Source organism: Pavona decussata, unplaced genomic scaffold, assembly GCF_977016875.1.
Source record: "Pavona decussata unplaced genomic scaffold, jaPavDecu1.1 SCAFFOLD_98, whole genome shotgun sequence".
Taxonomy (NCBI): domain Eukaryota; kingdom Metazoa; phylum Cnidaria; class Anthozoa; order Scleractinia; family Agariciidae; genus Pavona; species Pavona decussata.
Window position 1 is genome coordinate 2,755,552 of NW_028145514.1, and position 19,079 is coordinate 2,774,630.

The 19,079-nt window shown below is 38.8% G+C and overlaps 2 protein-coding genes across 2 annotated transcripts; one reads left to right on the top strand and one right to left on the bottom strand.

Moving 5' to 3' along the window:
* Positions 1-77: 77 nt before the first annotated feature.
* LOC146472668 (galanin receptor type 1-like) lies at positions 78-5,467 on the top strand. The gene is made up of 3 exons (XM_085119405.1): positions 78-334; positions 1,585-1,949; positions 3,612-5,467. Exon 3 carries the CDS (start codon positions 4,215-4,217, stop codon positions 5,319-5,321), a length of 1,107 nt encoding a protein of 368 aa, XP_084975531.1. The 5' UTR covers positions 78-334; positions 1,585-1,949; positions 3,612-4,214; the 3' UTR covers positions 5,322-5,467.
* A 4,803-nt stretch (positions 5,468-10,270) lies between these two features.
* On the bottom strand, positions 10,271-19,079 carry LOC146472669 (C-Jun-amino-terminal kinase-interacting protein 1-like). The gene is made up of 8 exons (XM_085119408.1): positions 18,166-19,079; positions 17,282-17,321; positions 16,901-16,967; positions 15,794-15,901; positions 15,254-15,319; positions 14,468-14,538; positions 12,077-12,175; positions 10,271-11,711 (listed from the first exon to the last, which is right to left on the bottom strand). Exons 1-8 carry the CDS (start codon positions 18,863-18,865, stop codon positions 11,639-11,641), a joined length of 1,224 nt encoding a protein of 407 aa, XP_084975534.1. The 5' UTR covers positions 18,866-19,079; the 3' UTR covers positions 10,271-11,638.

The window sequence follows — 19,079 nt, forward strand, 5'->3', positions numbered from 1 at the left end:
TGGGAAATCGAATGCGGAGTTCATAGAAGACAAGTTTTCTTTTTCTTGAAGAGTAATGATCATATGAATTTTCCACCGAACAGTACTTTTCTCTGGGTGGAATGAAGTTTAACGCCAGCGACGGTTCTGTTTCGTGTAACTAATGGTTCAGTATTGCCATTTATGTCCCTGTACAGACAGCGGTAACAGAGAGATTTAGCATCGCGTATACGTGAAACGCGAACGGCAAAAATGACCACGTGACCACGATTTTCCCGCCATTTTTCGCGTTTGCCGGTTGCCGTTTCTACGTGAAAACAGGTTATTTCGCGTTTGCTGTCTACGTGAGAACTACGTAAGTATTTCTTTTTTTTTTTTTCTCATACATATAAGTAGTTAACTGTTGAAACAACTACCCCAATAATTTTCCGGAAAGTCATACTAGGGCAAATTAAGTTTCATGTTTAAAAATCCTTTATAACTCCCTCCTTACCGCATCTTTTCTTCATAAAACTCACCACAATGAGTCGCAAAACAGCTTCATCGAAAGTCGCAAAAGCTAAGCACACGGGAAGCTAAATTCAAAAGTTTCACCCTATTTTACGTGAAACCTGAAACGGAAAGGTGACGTTTGCCGTTTCACGGCGATGCTAGATACGACGGCGACGCCAACGTAAACGTCACTTGAAAATATAAGTTCACTTTTCTTGTACTACTTCACGATTATTCCAACTCGTTCAGCTTGTTCAATGTTTCCAGGAAGACAATTCCTAGGAACGGCGTTCAAGTTAAGACAGGGAATAAAAACTTTACCTTCGGGTGCTCACGTTCTCCACAAAAACGTTGTATTGGGTCATTTCACGTTGTTGTTTTTCCAAGGACGGCGAAGAAATGGACCCAAATTTACAACGCACGTGCAGGGTCTTTGTCCGGCATAGTTTTCGCAGTAAATCCTATTGCTTTGTGTTCTCGTTGCCGTCGCCATAGTAAACAAAGAAGCAGCAATTACAATTTCACCCAAAGTTCAACAGAAGTCAAACTCCGTAACTCGCAATTTTCATCCTTAATTTATTCCGGTACAAGCTTCGTGTGATACATATCAGTACAGTTTTTGGCCGCCAGCAATCAACGACTGGAACTCTTTACAACGTGACATCTAAGTCTTTCTTTGGCAAAAACCTTCAAGTCTGCTGTTAATACCTATCTAATTGACTGACCTACTGTTTAACTTTTAACACAGCACTTAACTTGTACTTGTTGCACTTTAATAGTACGTTTTTGTTTGCCCGGCACTTCTGAAACTTGCCGTATGTTCCTTTCGAGACGTTTGCCAGTTATTAATGTAGATTTAGATGTTCGAGTGCCTGAAAGTCAGAACACGATGGACATGCAGCTTGGACCAAAACTAAAGACTCTCGTCAGAAGTTTCTTATATTGTATGATATTATGGCTTCAGACACACGGTATTCCTCTATACACATTTATTTTCGTGGATATATGGTTGAAGCTGATGGTGGGGGAGCGTAATGAAAAGTGGGGGAGGGGGAGGTCTTAAATTCAATTTCAATATATATTACTTATATTTGAATTTCATTTCATTTTCAGGATGGCATTATCTCTTAGTAAAATACAATTCAGTTGTTCTTTTTGGAGGCATTCTTGAGATCTCTAACGTTTACTAGGAATCGAGTTGGGAATCGAGCCCGGAAAACCACAAAACACTGGAACACCAGAATAAAGTAAACTAGCCTTAGCTAACTAGCTAATATAACCGCGTTCTTCACTTGAATCCTCAGACGAAAGCTAGATATGGTGCAACCGAAAGGCGTGAAAATCGCCCAGCGACAGTCAGTCCAAAATAAATCTCAGTCTACGAATGCAGTCGCCTCTTGGGAGGGCTAGCCCCTTGCCAATCTTATAGCTATTCAAAAGACATCTTCGAAAGCATACGGTGGCGATCTTTCAAGCAGGTATTGCACGTCATGTTTTCCTTGCTTTTCTTCGATTCACCATTTTCGGTAGGTTGTTGTACAGGCAAACGATTCAGTTTGTCAGGGGTGGGAATGCATTAGGGTGTCCATTTTTAAGGGAGAGATGTAAATATAGCCATAATCTTGCAAGCTTGGCGCCAGATCTTTAAGGTGAAAATATATGGTGAATTAAGTAAACGTTTAATAATGCTTCTCTTTGTACTTTAATAGAAAATAACTAACGAAATTTTAGTCAGAGAAAGCCTTGAGGTGTAAACTGCCAATTGACACCCGTAGGTTCTTCATGACCTTCATCCATTAGCCGTGAGGTTCTTAATTGCGACATTAGCTATATATTACATGCAAAGAATTAGTTAAAAGAAGAGATAAAGAGGCAATATATATTTCAGCGCCAGCTACCTCGTTTACATAATGTGCTGTTAATAACAAGGAAATTATATAATATAATTGTAAACTGATAGCCGAAAAAGTTTCTTTTCATAGCAAAACAAAACGTTTTTTTTTCGCTTGAACTCTATGTGCCTCGGTGTGCGGGTTTACAGTACTGAATACAATGAATTTGTTACGATGAAAAATATATATTAACGCCAGAAACACCATTCACTGTACAAAATAAGCTGGTAATAGCATGGAAATGAGGTAATATAAATGTAAATGATAGCGGCAAAGTGTTTTTTCGTAGCAACACGGGGGTTCTTTACTAGTACTTCATACTTTCCACATCGTACTCGCTCTAGGGTTTTTACGAGCGACGGTGTTTTTACTGTATTGTAAAATGGATTTGCCATATAAAAAAAAAACATATTTAGCGAAAAAGAAAAGAAAACCGTGTAGAAAATGAGCTGTTAATAGCTGTTAATAGTATGCAAATCAAAATTTGTTTTGTTTTTTGTCCCTTGGAAAAAAAAATGTTTTTAAGAATAATATTCCATATTACTCTTCGCATACTCACTACCTCCGTTTACTTGTTCGTCAAATAATATACCGCGAAAAAGAATCAGTGAAATGAGCCAGCGTACTGAGAAACAGAAATGAAAAAGTTTCTTGCAATAATGCAGGCTTTCCCCATCGTGCTAGCGTACTACCTTACGCTGTTTACACCCTGGTTTACACCAAGTAATCACATAGCCAACTATCGGATTTTCAACAGAAAAGGCGCTTTTTCACATTTACTTTTATCAGCGTGAATCAACGAGAAATAACGAAATATAATTAAAGGCCAAGCCCCGAGGGCAACCGGCGACTGGCAAAACTAATTTCGTTGCTGCAAAAAAGACAGTAATGCAAATTTTCTGTGGAGTATTCGAGGAAGTGCTGATAGAAAATGATCGTACTTAGACCATTTTAGAACGATTCCGACGAGATATAATTTTACTTTTGTCCTCTCTGTAAGGCTTCTATCTAGAGAGCACAACGGTCAAACTAACTCTTCCCAATTCCCAGAATCGCCGGCTTAGCCTACAAAGAGTCCGCTGTAGCGTTCTAGGACTAAATCGCTAAGAAACGAACCGCTCCATCGCGCGTTCATAAGAAATGAAACTCGGAGACATGAAAAGGCTTTTCTTTTTTTTTTACTTTTCCTGTATTTTTAACTCCTAAATGGGCTGGTTTAATTTCCGTACAAACCCTTATAATTTACAGTTGAACATATGACCTGTGCACAAAACAGAAGAGAACGGAGTGGAAATGTTTTACGTGATTAAGTGCCCTCAAGTGAAGCCATTGTCCTTCGCCTTCAGCAGTAGGTGAGATGGAGTCTGGCTCCAAGGAGCAAAGGTATACAACAACAGCACATCAGAATTAGCGAAATGGAAAGTTTAACAGTGCACGTTAAAACCTGGAGTTTCCGTTCTAAAAAGAGATTATATGCCAGCGGAGTCGTATTTCGGCAAGTTTGTGGTTAATGGGTGGTTTTGTTGACAAGCAATATACAATTAGCTTACGCGTGCGCGCGACTCCACTATTCCACGGGTTGCATCTTTCCACGTTTTCATTTGTCACGAACTAATATTTGCCAGCGTCGAGAAATTGCTCAAGAATATTAGCAGAAGGTGAAAATAATGTTGTCCAGATCTCAATTTGGATTTGCTGTTGTATGACTCAGTTATTGAAGCTCAACTGTGTCCGACAAAAACATAAATTTGAATTTTTGGGGGACGCATGAATAAGAGATTTTGATCACGTAGAACGCCTTATAAATAATTGATTTTATGTAACAACTCGAGAGCAAGACCATCAGCTGCAATGATTGAATCAAACAAGACCGTGACTCACGCTTCCAACTCAACAGAGCCTTTATCATCCATTGAGACCCTGGCTTTTGTTCAAGTGAGTTTCTACATCGCCATAACAATCTTCGGAACAATTGCGAATGTAGCCTTATGCGGCGCTCTGCTGAGAACAACGCATCAACGTAGACCTAGCGAGTGTTTCATCCTCAATCTGGCTTTTACTGATCTAATGACCTGTGCAGTTGGAATCCCACTGGATGTAGCTGTGATTTTGACACGATACTGGCCATTCGGGGCTTTCTTGTGCAAAGTCGTGTGGCCTTTCCAGACTGTACTTATCGCAGTATCGGTGGGTACTTTAACTTGCATGGCCATTGAACGATACAGAGCTATCATTACTCCCTTCAAACCGATGTTCACACGAAAAATCGTTAAGATTGTCATTTGCTCGATTTGGTGTTTGTCCGTTATTCTGGTTACACCTTACGTTGCTGTGCTCGAACACAAAGACCGGAGCTGTTACGAATCATGGCAAGGAGATAAACATCCTAAGATTTTCACCATGTGCGTGTTTTTGCTTTTCTACGCGATACCTTTGAGTGTGATCGTTCCAGCTTATGCACGCATTGGATTCAGATTACATTCAGACGACAGAACGATGAAAAGGTTCAGCCGCAAACAGGGAGCGGGCAATCAACAGTTTCAGACTCTTGTCAGGAGACGATCGAAAGGCACCATTCTAATCGTGAAAACGTTTTTATTTGGCGCTGTGGCTTTCGCAGTCTGTTTGCTTCCTTACCATGTCATGTGGTTGTGGCACGACTTCGGTCAAGGAAGCCAGTGGGCTCATTTCGGCGATACCTTAGCGTTTGCAAATGCATTAGTGTACTTCAACAGTCTTGTTGACCCGTTTATTTTTGGGGGGACCGTGGCCCTTAATTGGCGAACAAACTGCACTGCGATGTTAGCTAAATGCTTAAACGTACTTGTTTGGAAGGGTTCCAAGGAAACGACAAAAAAGATCACAACACCAAAGCTAAACCGCAACCGAGTGACCTTTTTGCAACAATTATCTGCGGCGCAACCAAGGCGATGTGCTCAGTATACTTCATGCGTATGACAAACGGTTATAGAATTATATTATAGACGAGATAACAGTTTAGTAGTTTCGCACCCTCTCATTTTTAATTTGGTTGAGATTGAAAGGTTAAACCTTCCATTCTTATGAAAGCCCAGATTCAAAGTAATGAAGCCGAAAAAAAAGAAAACATAGGTCAAATAACCAAACCCAAGTTCCGCTCAATAGCTTTCATTTGTATCTGATACAGTCACACTTTGAAAACGTGTTTCATCCGCGGACTGACCAGGTTGATAACTTAGGATCATTCAAGTTTGTTTCAAATAGGGAAGGGCAAAAATATCTTGGTTCTAAAATACGGGCGCTACATGGACTTATGAGTATATATTTAAAGATCTAGTGAACATATGGAAACATTTGAAAATGTTTTATTTTTCACAGGTTCTGCACAAACACAAGAAGGTGAACAATGTTCGCGTTTGTTATGTAAATTTAACTCATGGAGCACAAAGACATTCATTATTATAAGATGTATAAGTTTCATATAACTATGGAAATATTGCGACGATCTATTCAAATAACCGTCTTATAAATATGTCATATACTTATCGTTGTGTCACGTGAAACGTTTACAAACCTAAACGGGAGAAAAATAAAATAAAAGATGTAAAAACTAATAATGTGAAACGTTGACAAAAATCTGAAGTAATTTAATTCAATAACACGAAGAGTGCAAGCGGAATCTCCCATGCCAGAGGCTCATGAAGGAAGCTATTGGTTCATGTATACACTCGCATGATTCTATCCTAACTGAAAAGTTAGGACCAGCACGTGCAATACTGATAACATAGTCAATATACAGCCAAAACTAGGAAATCACTGTTCAAGAATGAGTTTCATCTGAATGGTCACACTTAATTATTTCATTCACATACTCAAACGTTACTTAACTTTGTACAGCATAACAATGATCACATTTAATCCACAGACTAAAAGTGAGAATAACAATTCAAGCTGCAGATTCTGGTGGCGTTCAGCGGAAAGACAACATTGATAGAAAACTGTCATGCATTTTTTTCCTTTGATTATGCTAATTAAGGGCAGTCTGTTTTCTTTGAATGTCTCCGCAAAATTAAGATGCTTATAAGCTTAACAGAACAGGCCCTATGTGCCACTCAATCACGAACAAGTTAGGTGAGGTATTAAAAGATGAGGCTAATATGAGAAAAAATGAAAAACGTGGAAATGACACGGCTCTCTTCTAGTACTGGGTAGGTCAATGCGTTCGTATCAGGATTTTCTGACAATTCCAAAGACTCTGCTGTGATTGAAGCTTTTTGTTTTCGAAGCACTTTAAGATTACACCGGAAATCTCAGAACGATATTTTTAGAATGGAGCACCTCTTTTACCCGTTTCAAAACGTGTCGAAATGCAGTGGAAATATTATTGGAATTTCATGGTTTATGCCAAATTACAAAAGGTTAACGACAATAAACCAAGCCTGTCTTTAAACTATGCCTTGAAACACTCCTGAACCTGAACACAGTTATATCCTTTTGTGTGCACTCTGCTCAGCAAGTTAGGTCTTTTTTTTTAACATCATATTTGAAAAATTGTTTTTGTGCACCGATATTTCTCGATTTAGTTCCCGCATGTCCAATAAGCCGGAACCGGGCACTTGACAAAAGTTAATCTTGACATTTAAATCCTACTATTATCTCTTTAAGTCACGATTGATTAAACTGATGTCCTTGTTTGTGGGCAATGATGAGTAGGCAGTATAAGTATTGCGGCTGTAGCATCATTAAAAAATGCAATGAAATATTGAGATTAACATACACAATGCACGAAAGGCGACAGCGGCAAGTTGTACTTAAAGCTAACATCAACGTCCCCCCATCAACATGAACAGCTCTAAGGTAGTTTTCGCGACGTTAAATTTACACGATCTTAATTTTTGAAGTCACGAAAATTTAACATGACATAGTAAAAATTTAACTTAATTGAAGGAAAGTCGACAAAAACTTCGAATTTCAAAATATGGTGTGGCTTTCCGGCAAAATCGGCAAATTTTAAAAGTTGTCGCCTTTTGTTGAAATCGCGAAAATTTGATTTCGACGAAAGTCAACTCACAAAAAAATAGCTCGCAAAATCAAAGCACTTTTCCAAAAACTTTTCGGGAAAATTTCTTGTAATAAGGAAGGCGCAATCTAGCCCGGATTTCGATCTGTGGAGGTGCGTATCTTTGTACAGCTTAAACTGAGTTCTTTGTAGAGAAATCACTTGCTTGGGGGAAATTTGCCGCTAAAAGTAACTCAAACATCAATTTTTCGAGGAACCCATCTGAGAAAAAGAAGAAAAAAATATCGTATTCGTGAAATTATCAATTGTTTTGTTAACCCTTTAACCATAAGCAGATAATTCAATTAAGAAGCAATTCCGTTAAAAACAAACCGAGTTTATTACATGTGGCTAGTGTTTATTCAACAGAGCGTCAAGTCCTCAAATAAGGGTTATTACTCGGGCCGTAAGGCGGACCGAGTTAAGGTTTCGGTAGCATTATCAAATTCTTTCTTCTTTTTGGGCTCGCGATGGGCCGAGAGATAAGACTTCGGGCCACGAGTTATTACGCGGGATGCCCTGAGGGGGCATACCGTGTCTAAAAACGGGACGATTTCTTTTTCCTCGTAGCCACAAATCTGTATATTAATTTATTCATTAAACTCTCCCCTCTCCTACTCGGGATGTATTGTTCTGATTGTCTTCAACAAAAGCAGGCCAATCAAAATCCAGTCTTGTCGCTTATATTGCGAGGGAGGGGACCCACTCAGCCCTACCTGTGTGACGTCAACGCATCATTTGATATATTTATCAAAAACGGATAAAATTTGTGGCGCGATATTGTTAACATGTTGTGGACTCAAGTGTGCCGTTTTCAAACGGAAATTTCACCATTTTGAAGCGGTGAATCGCAAGAATAACTTCTAAGAAGCACTCAACATCTAAAACGGTGGAAATTGGAGCGTTCCTGGCGAAGGAATCGTGCTTTCTTTGACAGTCTTAGACCACGATTGCAGACAGAAAAGAGGTCATTGAGAAGCTTACGTTATCGCAATGGAATTCCCGCAATTTTCCTTGAAACCCTGAGTAGCGTAACACAAGGGAACCAACGTAACGCGATCTTCGTGACTCAAACTATTCCATTAGAAAGGATTGTTTTATAAATCTGCGAAACATACAGTTGGAATAAATGAATCAGCCCCAGCATCACGCGTAATGCCAGTATAGCAGGCATCTTGTTGTTCTCGGTCTCGTTTTTTGTACTCGGCTAGCACGAGTTACGTTTTCTGTCGTGTTATCAAATTCTTTAAATTCTCGGTCGCGTTCTTTGTTTTCGGGCCGTGAGGAGTGTTTACAATATGCAAGCCAGGCGTGCGAGGCATGAACAAAACATGCGAGGCATGCGAGGCATGCACAACCACTGCTAACCGTTAAGCTAACCGGGGAGCTATTTAAGCTAACCTAAGTGCTATTTAGGCTAACTGGAGTGCTCTTTAGGCTAACCGGAGTGTTTTTTAGGCTAACCTGAGTGCCTCAAGGTTAGTTTTGTTTAACCGAAAATTTGGCAACTAAGTCAGTCTATGACCTCGCGGCCCAAGATAGATAAAGATGTCTCACGTTTACTATAGAAAAACAATCAATGTAGAAACGGTTACTGTCTTCAAATGAAAGGTGAATAACAAATGCTTTCCCCTGAATTTCATTTAAAAATATAAACAGCGAAACATTGAAAAACGTACAAGGATATAAACGTACGCGTGATGCGTAACGTTATTCTAGATCCCGGGAGGGGGGGGGGGGGGTACTCAACAGATGCTTGGGTAGAGAGGTGCGGTCCGGGCGTTCAAACCCTGACCCTCTTTAAGGCACAATTCTCCGATTTCCCTATCCCGTTTAAGACAGAATTCAAAATTTTCAGGCCCTTTCTAACACATTTAACCGAAATAAGAATACACTAGTTTCTTACTGTATTTAAATACATGGCAATCACATTAGGTCATGTAGGGATACCCTGTTTAAGACAGAAAGTGATGAAATAGATACCCCGTTCAAGACAAAACACCCTGAAAACCATACCCTATCGGGCTGCACGTCCCCATTAATCTCACATAAGGGAGTACCCCCCTGGGTCTAGATCATACCGAAAATTACGATCCGTCATTGACCCGGCGTCACATACATATTAGGACCGTACAAATGGTTTCTGTCTCTAAACGAAAGGTGAAAACGTAAGGATTAAAGCCCCGGGATTATAAAAAGCATTCGTATGACAAATGTCGTTTTCCCCTGTATTTCATTCTGACTTAAAGAAATGCAATTCTATCTGGTGGTTACTTATTGCCTCACTATAGCTCTGTATCTATCTATTTGGTAGCCTGCGAGCAATTTCTTGGGGGTGGGGGAGCGGGAGGGGGAAAGAGGATCCACCCCCAAGAGAGCTTGCTCGCAGGCTATCTATTTGGGGGAATTGGCGATGCTGGAGGTTATCACTGTTAAAAGATTGTAGGCTTTACGCACCACACAGTCAAATATGGCCCGAGTATAAGCTGGAAACAGCTTCTTGTTTACAAATGAGTCGGCGCAGATCGCAGACGCCGCTAAATACTTTCTGACAAACTGCGGCCATGTGCACACAGTGATTTAGCTATCGTACATCAGTCTCTCTTTGAGTAGGAACTGTTTGTGTGCCTAACGATGAAGAATAACTAAAATATCTATTTAGTATGTTAATTTTTAAATTAAAAGAGTACAATTTAAATTTATTCAGCATTAATGAGAAGTTTAACTCGATAATTCCAGGTACACAGTATCTGGCATGTCCAGGAGCCATAATCAGGGATGGCTCCCGGCATGTCATATTCGTACAGGGATCATATAGTAACCATTTTAGCTTGCACATTTTTATTTGGGTATAACATTGGATGCTATACCGTTTAAATTGATTTCTTCATTAACTTTAATTGATCTGTTACAAAAATAATAATCGTACGGTAAAGTATCGATATAGTATAGATACATGGTAACTCTACCTCTGTAGGAAGGCTGTCTGACCATATATAGCAGGAGTGTACCTGCCTCGTACCCAGACTTCTCTCACATGGTGCACCGGACATTCAAATGCGAAGCGCCTGCGGAGGAGGCTGGGAGTATATAGTGTACCATTATATATCACAACTTAAAGAAATCACTCTCTTTAAGAGAGTAACACCGTAACATTTTCTTTTGCCATCAAAATGAAACCAATCGGTTCGACTGTGTATGTATGTTTCTGTACCATGCGATCAACTATTTTATTTTTAAAATAGATTGGACTTGGTGAGAAGAAATTCGCTTATTTATTATTACACTATAAAAAGATTTCTGCGAACTCTGGGAAAGCCAAAAATGGCCTTTTAGAAATCGTGTTTCAAATTAACTTGCTAAGAATTCAAGAACATTTTTTTATATTATCTTCTATCGTGAGGTACTGTGGTACAACCCATTACAAAACGTTTGTTGCTATTTCCTAGTCGTATTGCGGCTGAATTGGCGCTACACGTTACGTAGGTGTAAATTCCATTTTCATCGTTATAAACAATATACACTTTAATTTCAATCTAATTTACAGTTGTCATTAATCAAGCCCAATCTTGTCACAAGGACAACATTTCCCCGATCCACAATTCACGGTCCAAACGATACTGTTTGATATTTTACTGCCGATGTTCAATTAGCCTAAATTATGCCTTTTATTATCACGGGAATTCCGCCAAAGAGGCAGGTAAAATTTACGCAGGTAAAGTTTTCGTGGCTATTCTTTAGGAATGACATATATAAAAAATGAAATAATAATAATAATAATAATAATAATAATAATAATAATAATAATAATAATAATAATAATAATAATAATAATGATAATAATAATAATAATAATAATAATAATAATAATAATAATAACAATAATAATACAAAGCTTTAAGTTTAAATTTTTTTTATAACAATAAGAGCACCCGACATTTGTATTATGACAAGCAATGAGTATGACTGTGAAATAGAAGGGTTTAATTTGGACCCCTCCCAAAATGAAGGGTGACGCCAATGACGGACCACTGTATGACCCAGAGATCCTGTGTATAATGACTTATTTAGCCTCGGAATCGAGAGGAGTGTCGATGACACTGATTTAATCAGTTATATCAAAGTCTCGTTATACTTCCACCATTGAAAGCGTTGCAACTGAAAAGTTTTAAAATTACGGTCTGAGTAAGAATTTTGTTATGTGTTGGCGGTATAAACTTTGTTACTATGAAAAAGTTCATTCAATGTAGAAGTCTTCTACAGGAGCTTGGTAGTCGAGGAAATCAGCGTAAAACTTCTTGAAGGCGCACCTATTTCAAAGAGAGAGAGAGAAAGGAAACGAGAGTGAGCTTTACTGATTGTAGAACATTTCTTGTACGTTAATTCAGCGAAAGTCCTGTACATGAAGAAAAGATATCCTTTATTTGCATTGAAATAATTATCATTCAGGCTAAGCCAAATCCTCAAGCGGAGCGACCTGTGGAAATGATCTCTTGCAAAGCTTCTGGATGGAAATTATAAAGCGCAAATTTTCACCTTTTGCCAGCTAAGTGGTGTTGTTGACTTTTTTATCTTAGCCGAAATTCAAAAGATAGGAGAGTAAAGTTAGTACAGTGTAGGTTGGGTCACTTATTGTATACAGAAGAATATGTACATGCATGGTACACTCTCTTACCCAACAGCATTGGCGACTGGCTCAGTGGAGAATTCCGACATGAACACGTGACACGCAAATCGGTGATCCTCGGGATGCTTCGTGATAAAAGCGAAGAATCTAGAAACAACATTAGACGAGAAATAAGAAGATATGAGAATAGGAAGAATTGATTAGTGTTGGGACTCAGATCAAAAAAAAAAAAAAATAATAATAATAAATATGTATGAGTAAGAGAGCGCAAGACACTTCACATTAATATATTTGTAAAGTCCGGGCCAAACAAATTTATAAGAATTCAACGTCTCTCTCTCTTTTGGCTTTAATTCTCGCGCTCTCTCGTTATTGCTCGGGATCTCTCGAAGTGTTTGAATCTGCTGAAAGTGTAACACACTCGTTTTGACTCTCGTGCGCTCTCAATCAGTTTAATCATCCGTTAACTCTTGTTGCAATTCGCCTCTACTCAAGAGTGGAATACATTTTTTGGACAGAAAGACCTTCCACTAGTTCCTATCAGGGATATCCAAAGAGAAAATTTAAGGTTATTTCCCTTACACATTCGAAGGTGTCCCACTGGAAAAACCCTTGTATCATACAAAAAAAATAAATTAAATTAAAGTAAATCAGTTTATTTATACACGATTAGATTTAAAGCTAGAAGCTTGTGGGGCCGTGTAATTAAGCAAATAGTTTAAACAGAACAGAAACTTCAAAAGTCCCAACTGGCAGGGAGGCTTAAACCAGTTGGCTATTTACAAAGCGTGGCCGAGGATTTGAACAGGGGACTACCCCAAAATAAATCCAGCTAGTGGTCAGAGAGGGAACTCGAACCTGGGGCCTCTAGATTACGAGTCCGCGCCTCTAACCACTCGACTACGTCGCCCCCAACGGTACTGAAGCTATATATCTGGGGAAATAGAATTCGGTTAAGTTCTAACTTAAGCTGTAAGTACGTCCAACAAATTCCAAAACCCTTGAACCGAGAGCCATTCAGTTGAATTATAGTAACAGGGTAAGGTATATAGATTGGACGGATTTTTGCGAAGTTTGACCCAAACCCCCTTGGGTATTTAAAATAAATGGTTGCAAGGGGTTTCTATTGGACATCAGCCGTCTAGCATTAGCGTAGAGTAATTTTACAAGTCTATAGTGAGTGGAACCCCTCCTTACTGCCTTGAATACAAGCTCACGCGAAAGACCATTTAGGGTTTGTTCGTGAAAGCGATATGAGTTCCCAGTGGAGCCCCTTTTGAAGGACTTAGGGGGCTTGTTTTCAAGAAAGGGGGCCCACGGTCATTTTAACTTCTCAACTGAAAACAACTTTTTTATCGAATGGAAAATTGTGCTAATGGTAGGCCACATTTGTAGCGGAGATACTACAGGTTTGCAGTAAAACAACTACACGACGGTAAGCAGATGATCACGGCCGAGAAAGCTAAACGATCTGTCAAAGTTCGCTGCACTGGGAAGATACCTAGTGGTTGCCTTGACGAAAATATTTGTGCGCTAGGTTTAACTCGCAATCCCTTTCCTTGAACGGATCACTCTGAGCGGTTTTTGTGGCCGGTTGGTCGTTGTATAAACGGAGATGTCTTTCAGAAACTTTCCCAATTTGAACGAAAAATAACCAAGTGTTTTTCGACAGATGGTTGGTGTTGGTAGCCATACTATACACTGTGGCTATCCAGTGGCTCATCAAAATATATGAATTTCTTACATTCACTTCCATAAAATCATTCAAGTTTGCAATAGAACAACGTATTAACATATCGAAGGATTTTCCGCGAGATACCATAGCATTTTGTTTCCTGCTTTGTAAAAGTGCTAAAACAGGCCAAGAAAACGAATTTCAAAGTCACTTGAAAGAGTTTTTTTTTTATGAAAATACAGGAATACTAGTAATTGATTTCCATGTGGTTTGGTACAAGCACATGCACGAGTTGGAAATGGAATTCTATACATCTGATATATCTGATGAGAACAATTTACAGTTGATGACTAGGGTTTACATGATTTTTTGCGATTGATGTATGAAATTTTATTAATATGGTTTACGATGTAAATTTTAAATCATTTTTTATAATTTTTTAGAATTTAGTTAGGTGTCCACTATTAGAAGAGGGGATTTCTCCCCTCAGCTACATTTTCTTGACACGTTAATAAAGTTATTTTTATTAAAGTTATTATTATTACCCGTTAACACATGTTAACACGACCACCGACGCCATAGAAACGTGCTCGTATTACCGGGTTGGAGTTTTTGTTCGTGCCAAAACTAAAGAGACTGTCGTTATTAACGAGCTGATAAAGTAGGCTACCAAGGTACTTATAGCTGGAGTGATAACACTGAACCCATATTAACTGTACTGACAAAGGGGATTGCATGGTAACACAACAAGGACCACTACTAACCTCGCATTGTGTGGATGACAACCACAAAACGTTACATTCTTCAGCGCAAAGTAATGAGATTTTGGCGCCTCCTGCAGTGAAAGAACCGAACTCCATTAGCCGCGGACTTATCGTCAATTCCCAGCGGGTAGGCGTAATTAGCTTGCGATATACAGCCTTTGCTACTAGTTCAAGCTATCGGACAATGGATTTCTTTAAAAACCCAGGGTGGTTCGAGTTAAGACCCAGTTAAGGTGCAATTCCCTAGCAGGAGAAACTGCTTCAAGTTAGTAAAAAAATTCGAGTTATCGCAAATAAAATGTGATACAGAAGTGAAGGGATGGCGATACTGAGAACACTCGTCTTTACCAATTTGGTCCGGTTCCGACTCTTGGACAACTTGAATGGTTCTTGTCCTTACTCTAAGTCGAGGTTTTTTCCGGGTACTCCAGTTTTCCCCTCTCCACAGAAACTAACATTTCAAAATTCCAGTTTGATCTGGAATCCGAGGGAGACAGGTTTTGCTAGTCGTACGACTATTTTAAAAGTATATAGTGAAGCAGTCCACCCCACGGAACGTGCTTTTGCTTAGAGTTAAGGAATGTCCAAGTTGTCAGTGGCCAACGTTAATTGGAATTATTGCAATAATTATTGGTTCGAGTTTGAGGAAAAAAATAAAAATTTCCCAGCCTTCACTCCAATAATTCTTTGCGATCAAATCGCCAAGATGTTATAACAGAAACGCCATGATTGGAGCACAGTCTACCGTTCAAAAAAATTGAGCTAAACCGCATAACTTTTACAAACCTTCGGATCTTTCTCAAATATTTTTCCTAATTTGCGTTTGCTTGATTTTTTACTTGATGCAGCGCCCTGAGAAAAAAAATAACAACATGAAGTATTTTGTTAAGATTACCTTTAACTATTCTGAATTAAAATTCGGTGCAGTGAATATTTAATTCAGTGCATTACCACCACCGCCTTAATCATCATCATCATCATCATCATCATCATCATCATCATCATCATCATCATCATCATCATCATCATCATCATCATCATCATCATCATCATCATCATCATCATCATCATCATCATCATCATCATCATCATCATCATGTCTCACCCATTTCAGCATCTCTAACAGAGTGTTTTGGGGTTCTACTCCAGAAAGTTATATCTGTATAATGTTTGTTTAGAAACCTCTCTGGATCCCTGAATTTTTGTTTGCATTTTCACATCATCTTCAACTCAACTGCATTACTTTTAATGGAGTTACTGGCTCCTTGATTGTGTTAAGGACATGTAAGCATCTCTAATGCTACAATACACAAGTGGTATATTTACCTTTTCCCCTGCCTGTGGATGCTCATTGATTCTGATTCCTCTTTCTGTTACATCCAGGATACATGCTGGGGGTTTAGCTGTTGATGTCAGTTGATGTTGTTTTACAATCTACAATAAAAAAAGGCCTATTCAGATTTCAACATAATCAAGCATATGGTCAAATTGCAGGAATCAAGGACAAACTTGGACAAATATTTGTGAGCCTTGTTAAGCTTGTATGCTAGGACAGTTCTAGTTTTGTTTTGGGCAGAAATTAAACAGGAATAAGCCTCCACAAAACTGCACCATTACCAATATGTTTACAATGTATACTGAGTCAGGTGAAACAATTCATGCATAATCCCTTGACTCTTACGATAGTTTATCCTGATCTTACAAGTGCCAACTGCCATTTAAAGTTTTAAGCAATTCTTTGTCAAAGCTCAGAACTACACACCCTTTGATGTGGGTAGAGAGGGGTAGTAGTATAATATTTGTAGTTTAAGTCATCCCCCTATTCCCCACTCCTTGATAGTTCATTTGCTGGACATGAGAGATGGGGATGTGTTGGGGGTGACTACCTCATCTAACATTTAGGGTAGATGTGAAAAAGAGCATACTTTTCCAAGTGACCTAAAACTGGATAAAATATTCTGGCATTTTGGTTTTCCAAAAAGGGAACCAATTCTAGGGGTTAGGTATAAACTGGGGTGTAAATAGGGTGGGGGTAATAGTGGGAAGGAACATAAAGAAAGAGGTGGAAAGTAGAAGCAAAGGGAAGATAACTGGGATAAAATAGGATTTGTGACAGGGTGGGAACTGTGAGAAATAAGAAAACTGCCATTTCATAATATTTGCAACAGCAAAAGTGCATTGATGGTAGTTGCTACAGATGGGGCAGAAACTGGATGTAAGTTGTCAAGAGAGAAGCGCCATGTTTGAAGCCCCTGTTCTTACCACAATGAACATATTTTTACTTGTGACAAACAAGTTTTGAATCCTGGGCTTCTACTTGCATTCAAAATTTGTAAGGTACCACCTTCCCCCACCAAATGTCTACATAAGAAGGAAATTGTTTTTTTTTTTTAAGAAGGAACCTTGATACAGGTAAGTTAAACAGTACTGCACCTCTTTCATAGCATCACATATTATTTCATTTCCCTTGAAACCATTCACCTCCACTGACCCTAGAAACCTACACACAGAAAGATCATTTACTTATGTAACAAATGTAGATGTATAAAACTCTACCCTAGTAATAGTTCACTTTAAAAAGTACAATTTGAAGCTTGATCACATTGAGGGACCTTACTGGCTAATAATATTATGTTATCTTTGCAGCCACCTGCACCCTGCACCTTGATTCACAGCACCTGATTAAATTCTATAAATTGAGTGATTTTGTAATTACCAGGCCATAACAATATTTATTTAGCAGGAGTTATAATATTTGTAAGTAGTCAGTATGTATGATAAATACTAAATAAATTTTTAAAACATTTCTGTTACCTGAGACTGAATTGGTTTACTTGCACCCCATTAGAATTATCTGTAACAGAATAAAAGAGCCATGTGGTAACTTAATTAACATGTCCAAAGCATGTTTCTTTTGAGAAAGCTCAGTCATTGGGGGGGGGGGGGGGTACACACCAGAGTACATTTCTTTGATTGCTATATTTCTATGCTAATTGACCAGTCTTCCTTCTTTCATTGTATTTTTCTTTTCCTGAAGATCAATTAATAGGTGTAAAATATATAACAGGAAAATCAGGAGTTCTCTGGTAGTTTTTCCATGAATACAAATTCTTCCTTTGCTGTTCATGCAATAGCATGTCATTGTTTCTGCAACTTAGGAATGTAATCATGTCTACTATGTGGTGTGCAATAGGCCTTATCACGGTTTTCAACGCCATTTTGATGAGTAGGCAAACAGGCTTGAAATGACAGTGTTTGTATGGAAATCCGATGTCAAATAATTTTCATACAACATTGCTTCTGGAAAATTCATGAATTGGAAACTTTTGGCACTAGGAAAAGGATTTTAAGAAAAAATTGGAGGGACGTAGCTGTGCCAAAAAGTTTCCAGTCGTGTTTTGAACTTTCCATACATTTGCCTGTATAGCGAACCAGTCGTGAACTGCTACTAAAAATAGTTCGCGGATAAAAAATACAGGGAAATGTATGGAAACAGTCTTACTCGACATAATTTGGAAGCAGTGGGAGGGCTTTTAAACTATACCAAGGTAACCCCCACCTGCTGAAAACTCACCCTCCCCTCCCAGCCCACTTTCATGGTAAATAAGGGTCTCTAATTACAATTCATCATTTTAATCGGATTAATTTCAACTTCAATCAAAAGAAAAAAATAAACAAATTAAAAGTTGTTTGCTCGCCTGGAACTGAAGAGTCTTGTAGAATATCGGAAGCATATCGTGACGGGAATATTCCGGTTTTGCCCGTCCGTAGGTTGATTCCTTCATACCACAAGTCTTCACACTTCTTGTCCACATGAATCGCATCTCCCATATTCAAGCTTACTTCATCGTCATGCCTTGCAACGAACTTGTACAAGGCGATATGAGTTTGCTTGGGTCTTGTCTTTAAGAGAGAGTCTTCTTCGGGTTCGGATGATAGAGAAGACGAGTTACTACTAGCGATGCTAAGTGACGAAGAACTACTTAAGCGTTTCGAGTTTGAAGTCACACTTAATTCCTTGTCGGAAGACTGTCTTGACATGCCTGCACATTGACTTGGTGTTGAATACAGCGTTTTTGGAGTCGCCGGAAGAACTCTTTTGTTTCGCTCTGTCCCTGGACTTACACGCTTCCGTTCTGTGAAGTTTTCCTCGAGTTGAGAAATACGTCTGCCTTCTTCTTCTTCAGTCGTAGATTGGCTGGCCAGTTTGATTCTGTCGTTTACTGGTGTATTATCTCTGTTTACATAAACATTTAATGACTCGAGCTGTTCTTTGACGCTTTCAGTTTTGCCTTCCATATTGCCGTACTGAGATGCTAGACTTTGACTAATTGGTTCTTTCTTAATTGTCCTAACTGGTTCAGTGTCCACAAGAGCTGAAGCCGCTGAGTTCAACATAACTTATAAAATTGAACGATCAAATATTGACAAAATCAATATTGCACCTTTTCTCACGCGATCGATAATCAAAACATGATATCCTTTGACGACTTTGACGTGGCGTGAGCTGGCATATGCAGTTCTGGCGGTCTTCTTGTTACCTCATCAGTCCATCAAAAGAAGGAAGCAAATTGCTAATATTAATCATGGCATATATAATGAAAACGAATTG

Coding starts and splice junctions, on each gene's coding strand:
- LOC146472668 (XM_085119405.1), top strand. CDS start 4,215: ATGATTGAATCAAACAAGACCGTGACTCACGCTTCCAACTCAACAGAG.
- LOC146472669 (XM_085119408.1), bottom strand. CDS start 18,865: ATGTTGAACTCAGCGGCTTCAGCTCTTGTGGACACTGAACCAGTTAGG. Junction 15,902..16,900: donor TATGTGATGCTATGAAAGAG/GTGCAGTACTGT, acceptor TTTTTATTGTAG/ATTGTAAAACAACATCAACT. Junction 14,539..15,253: donor TATTTGAGAAAGATCCGAAG/GTTTGTAAAAGT, acceptor CTTTCACTGCAG/GAGGCGCCAAAATCTCATTA.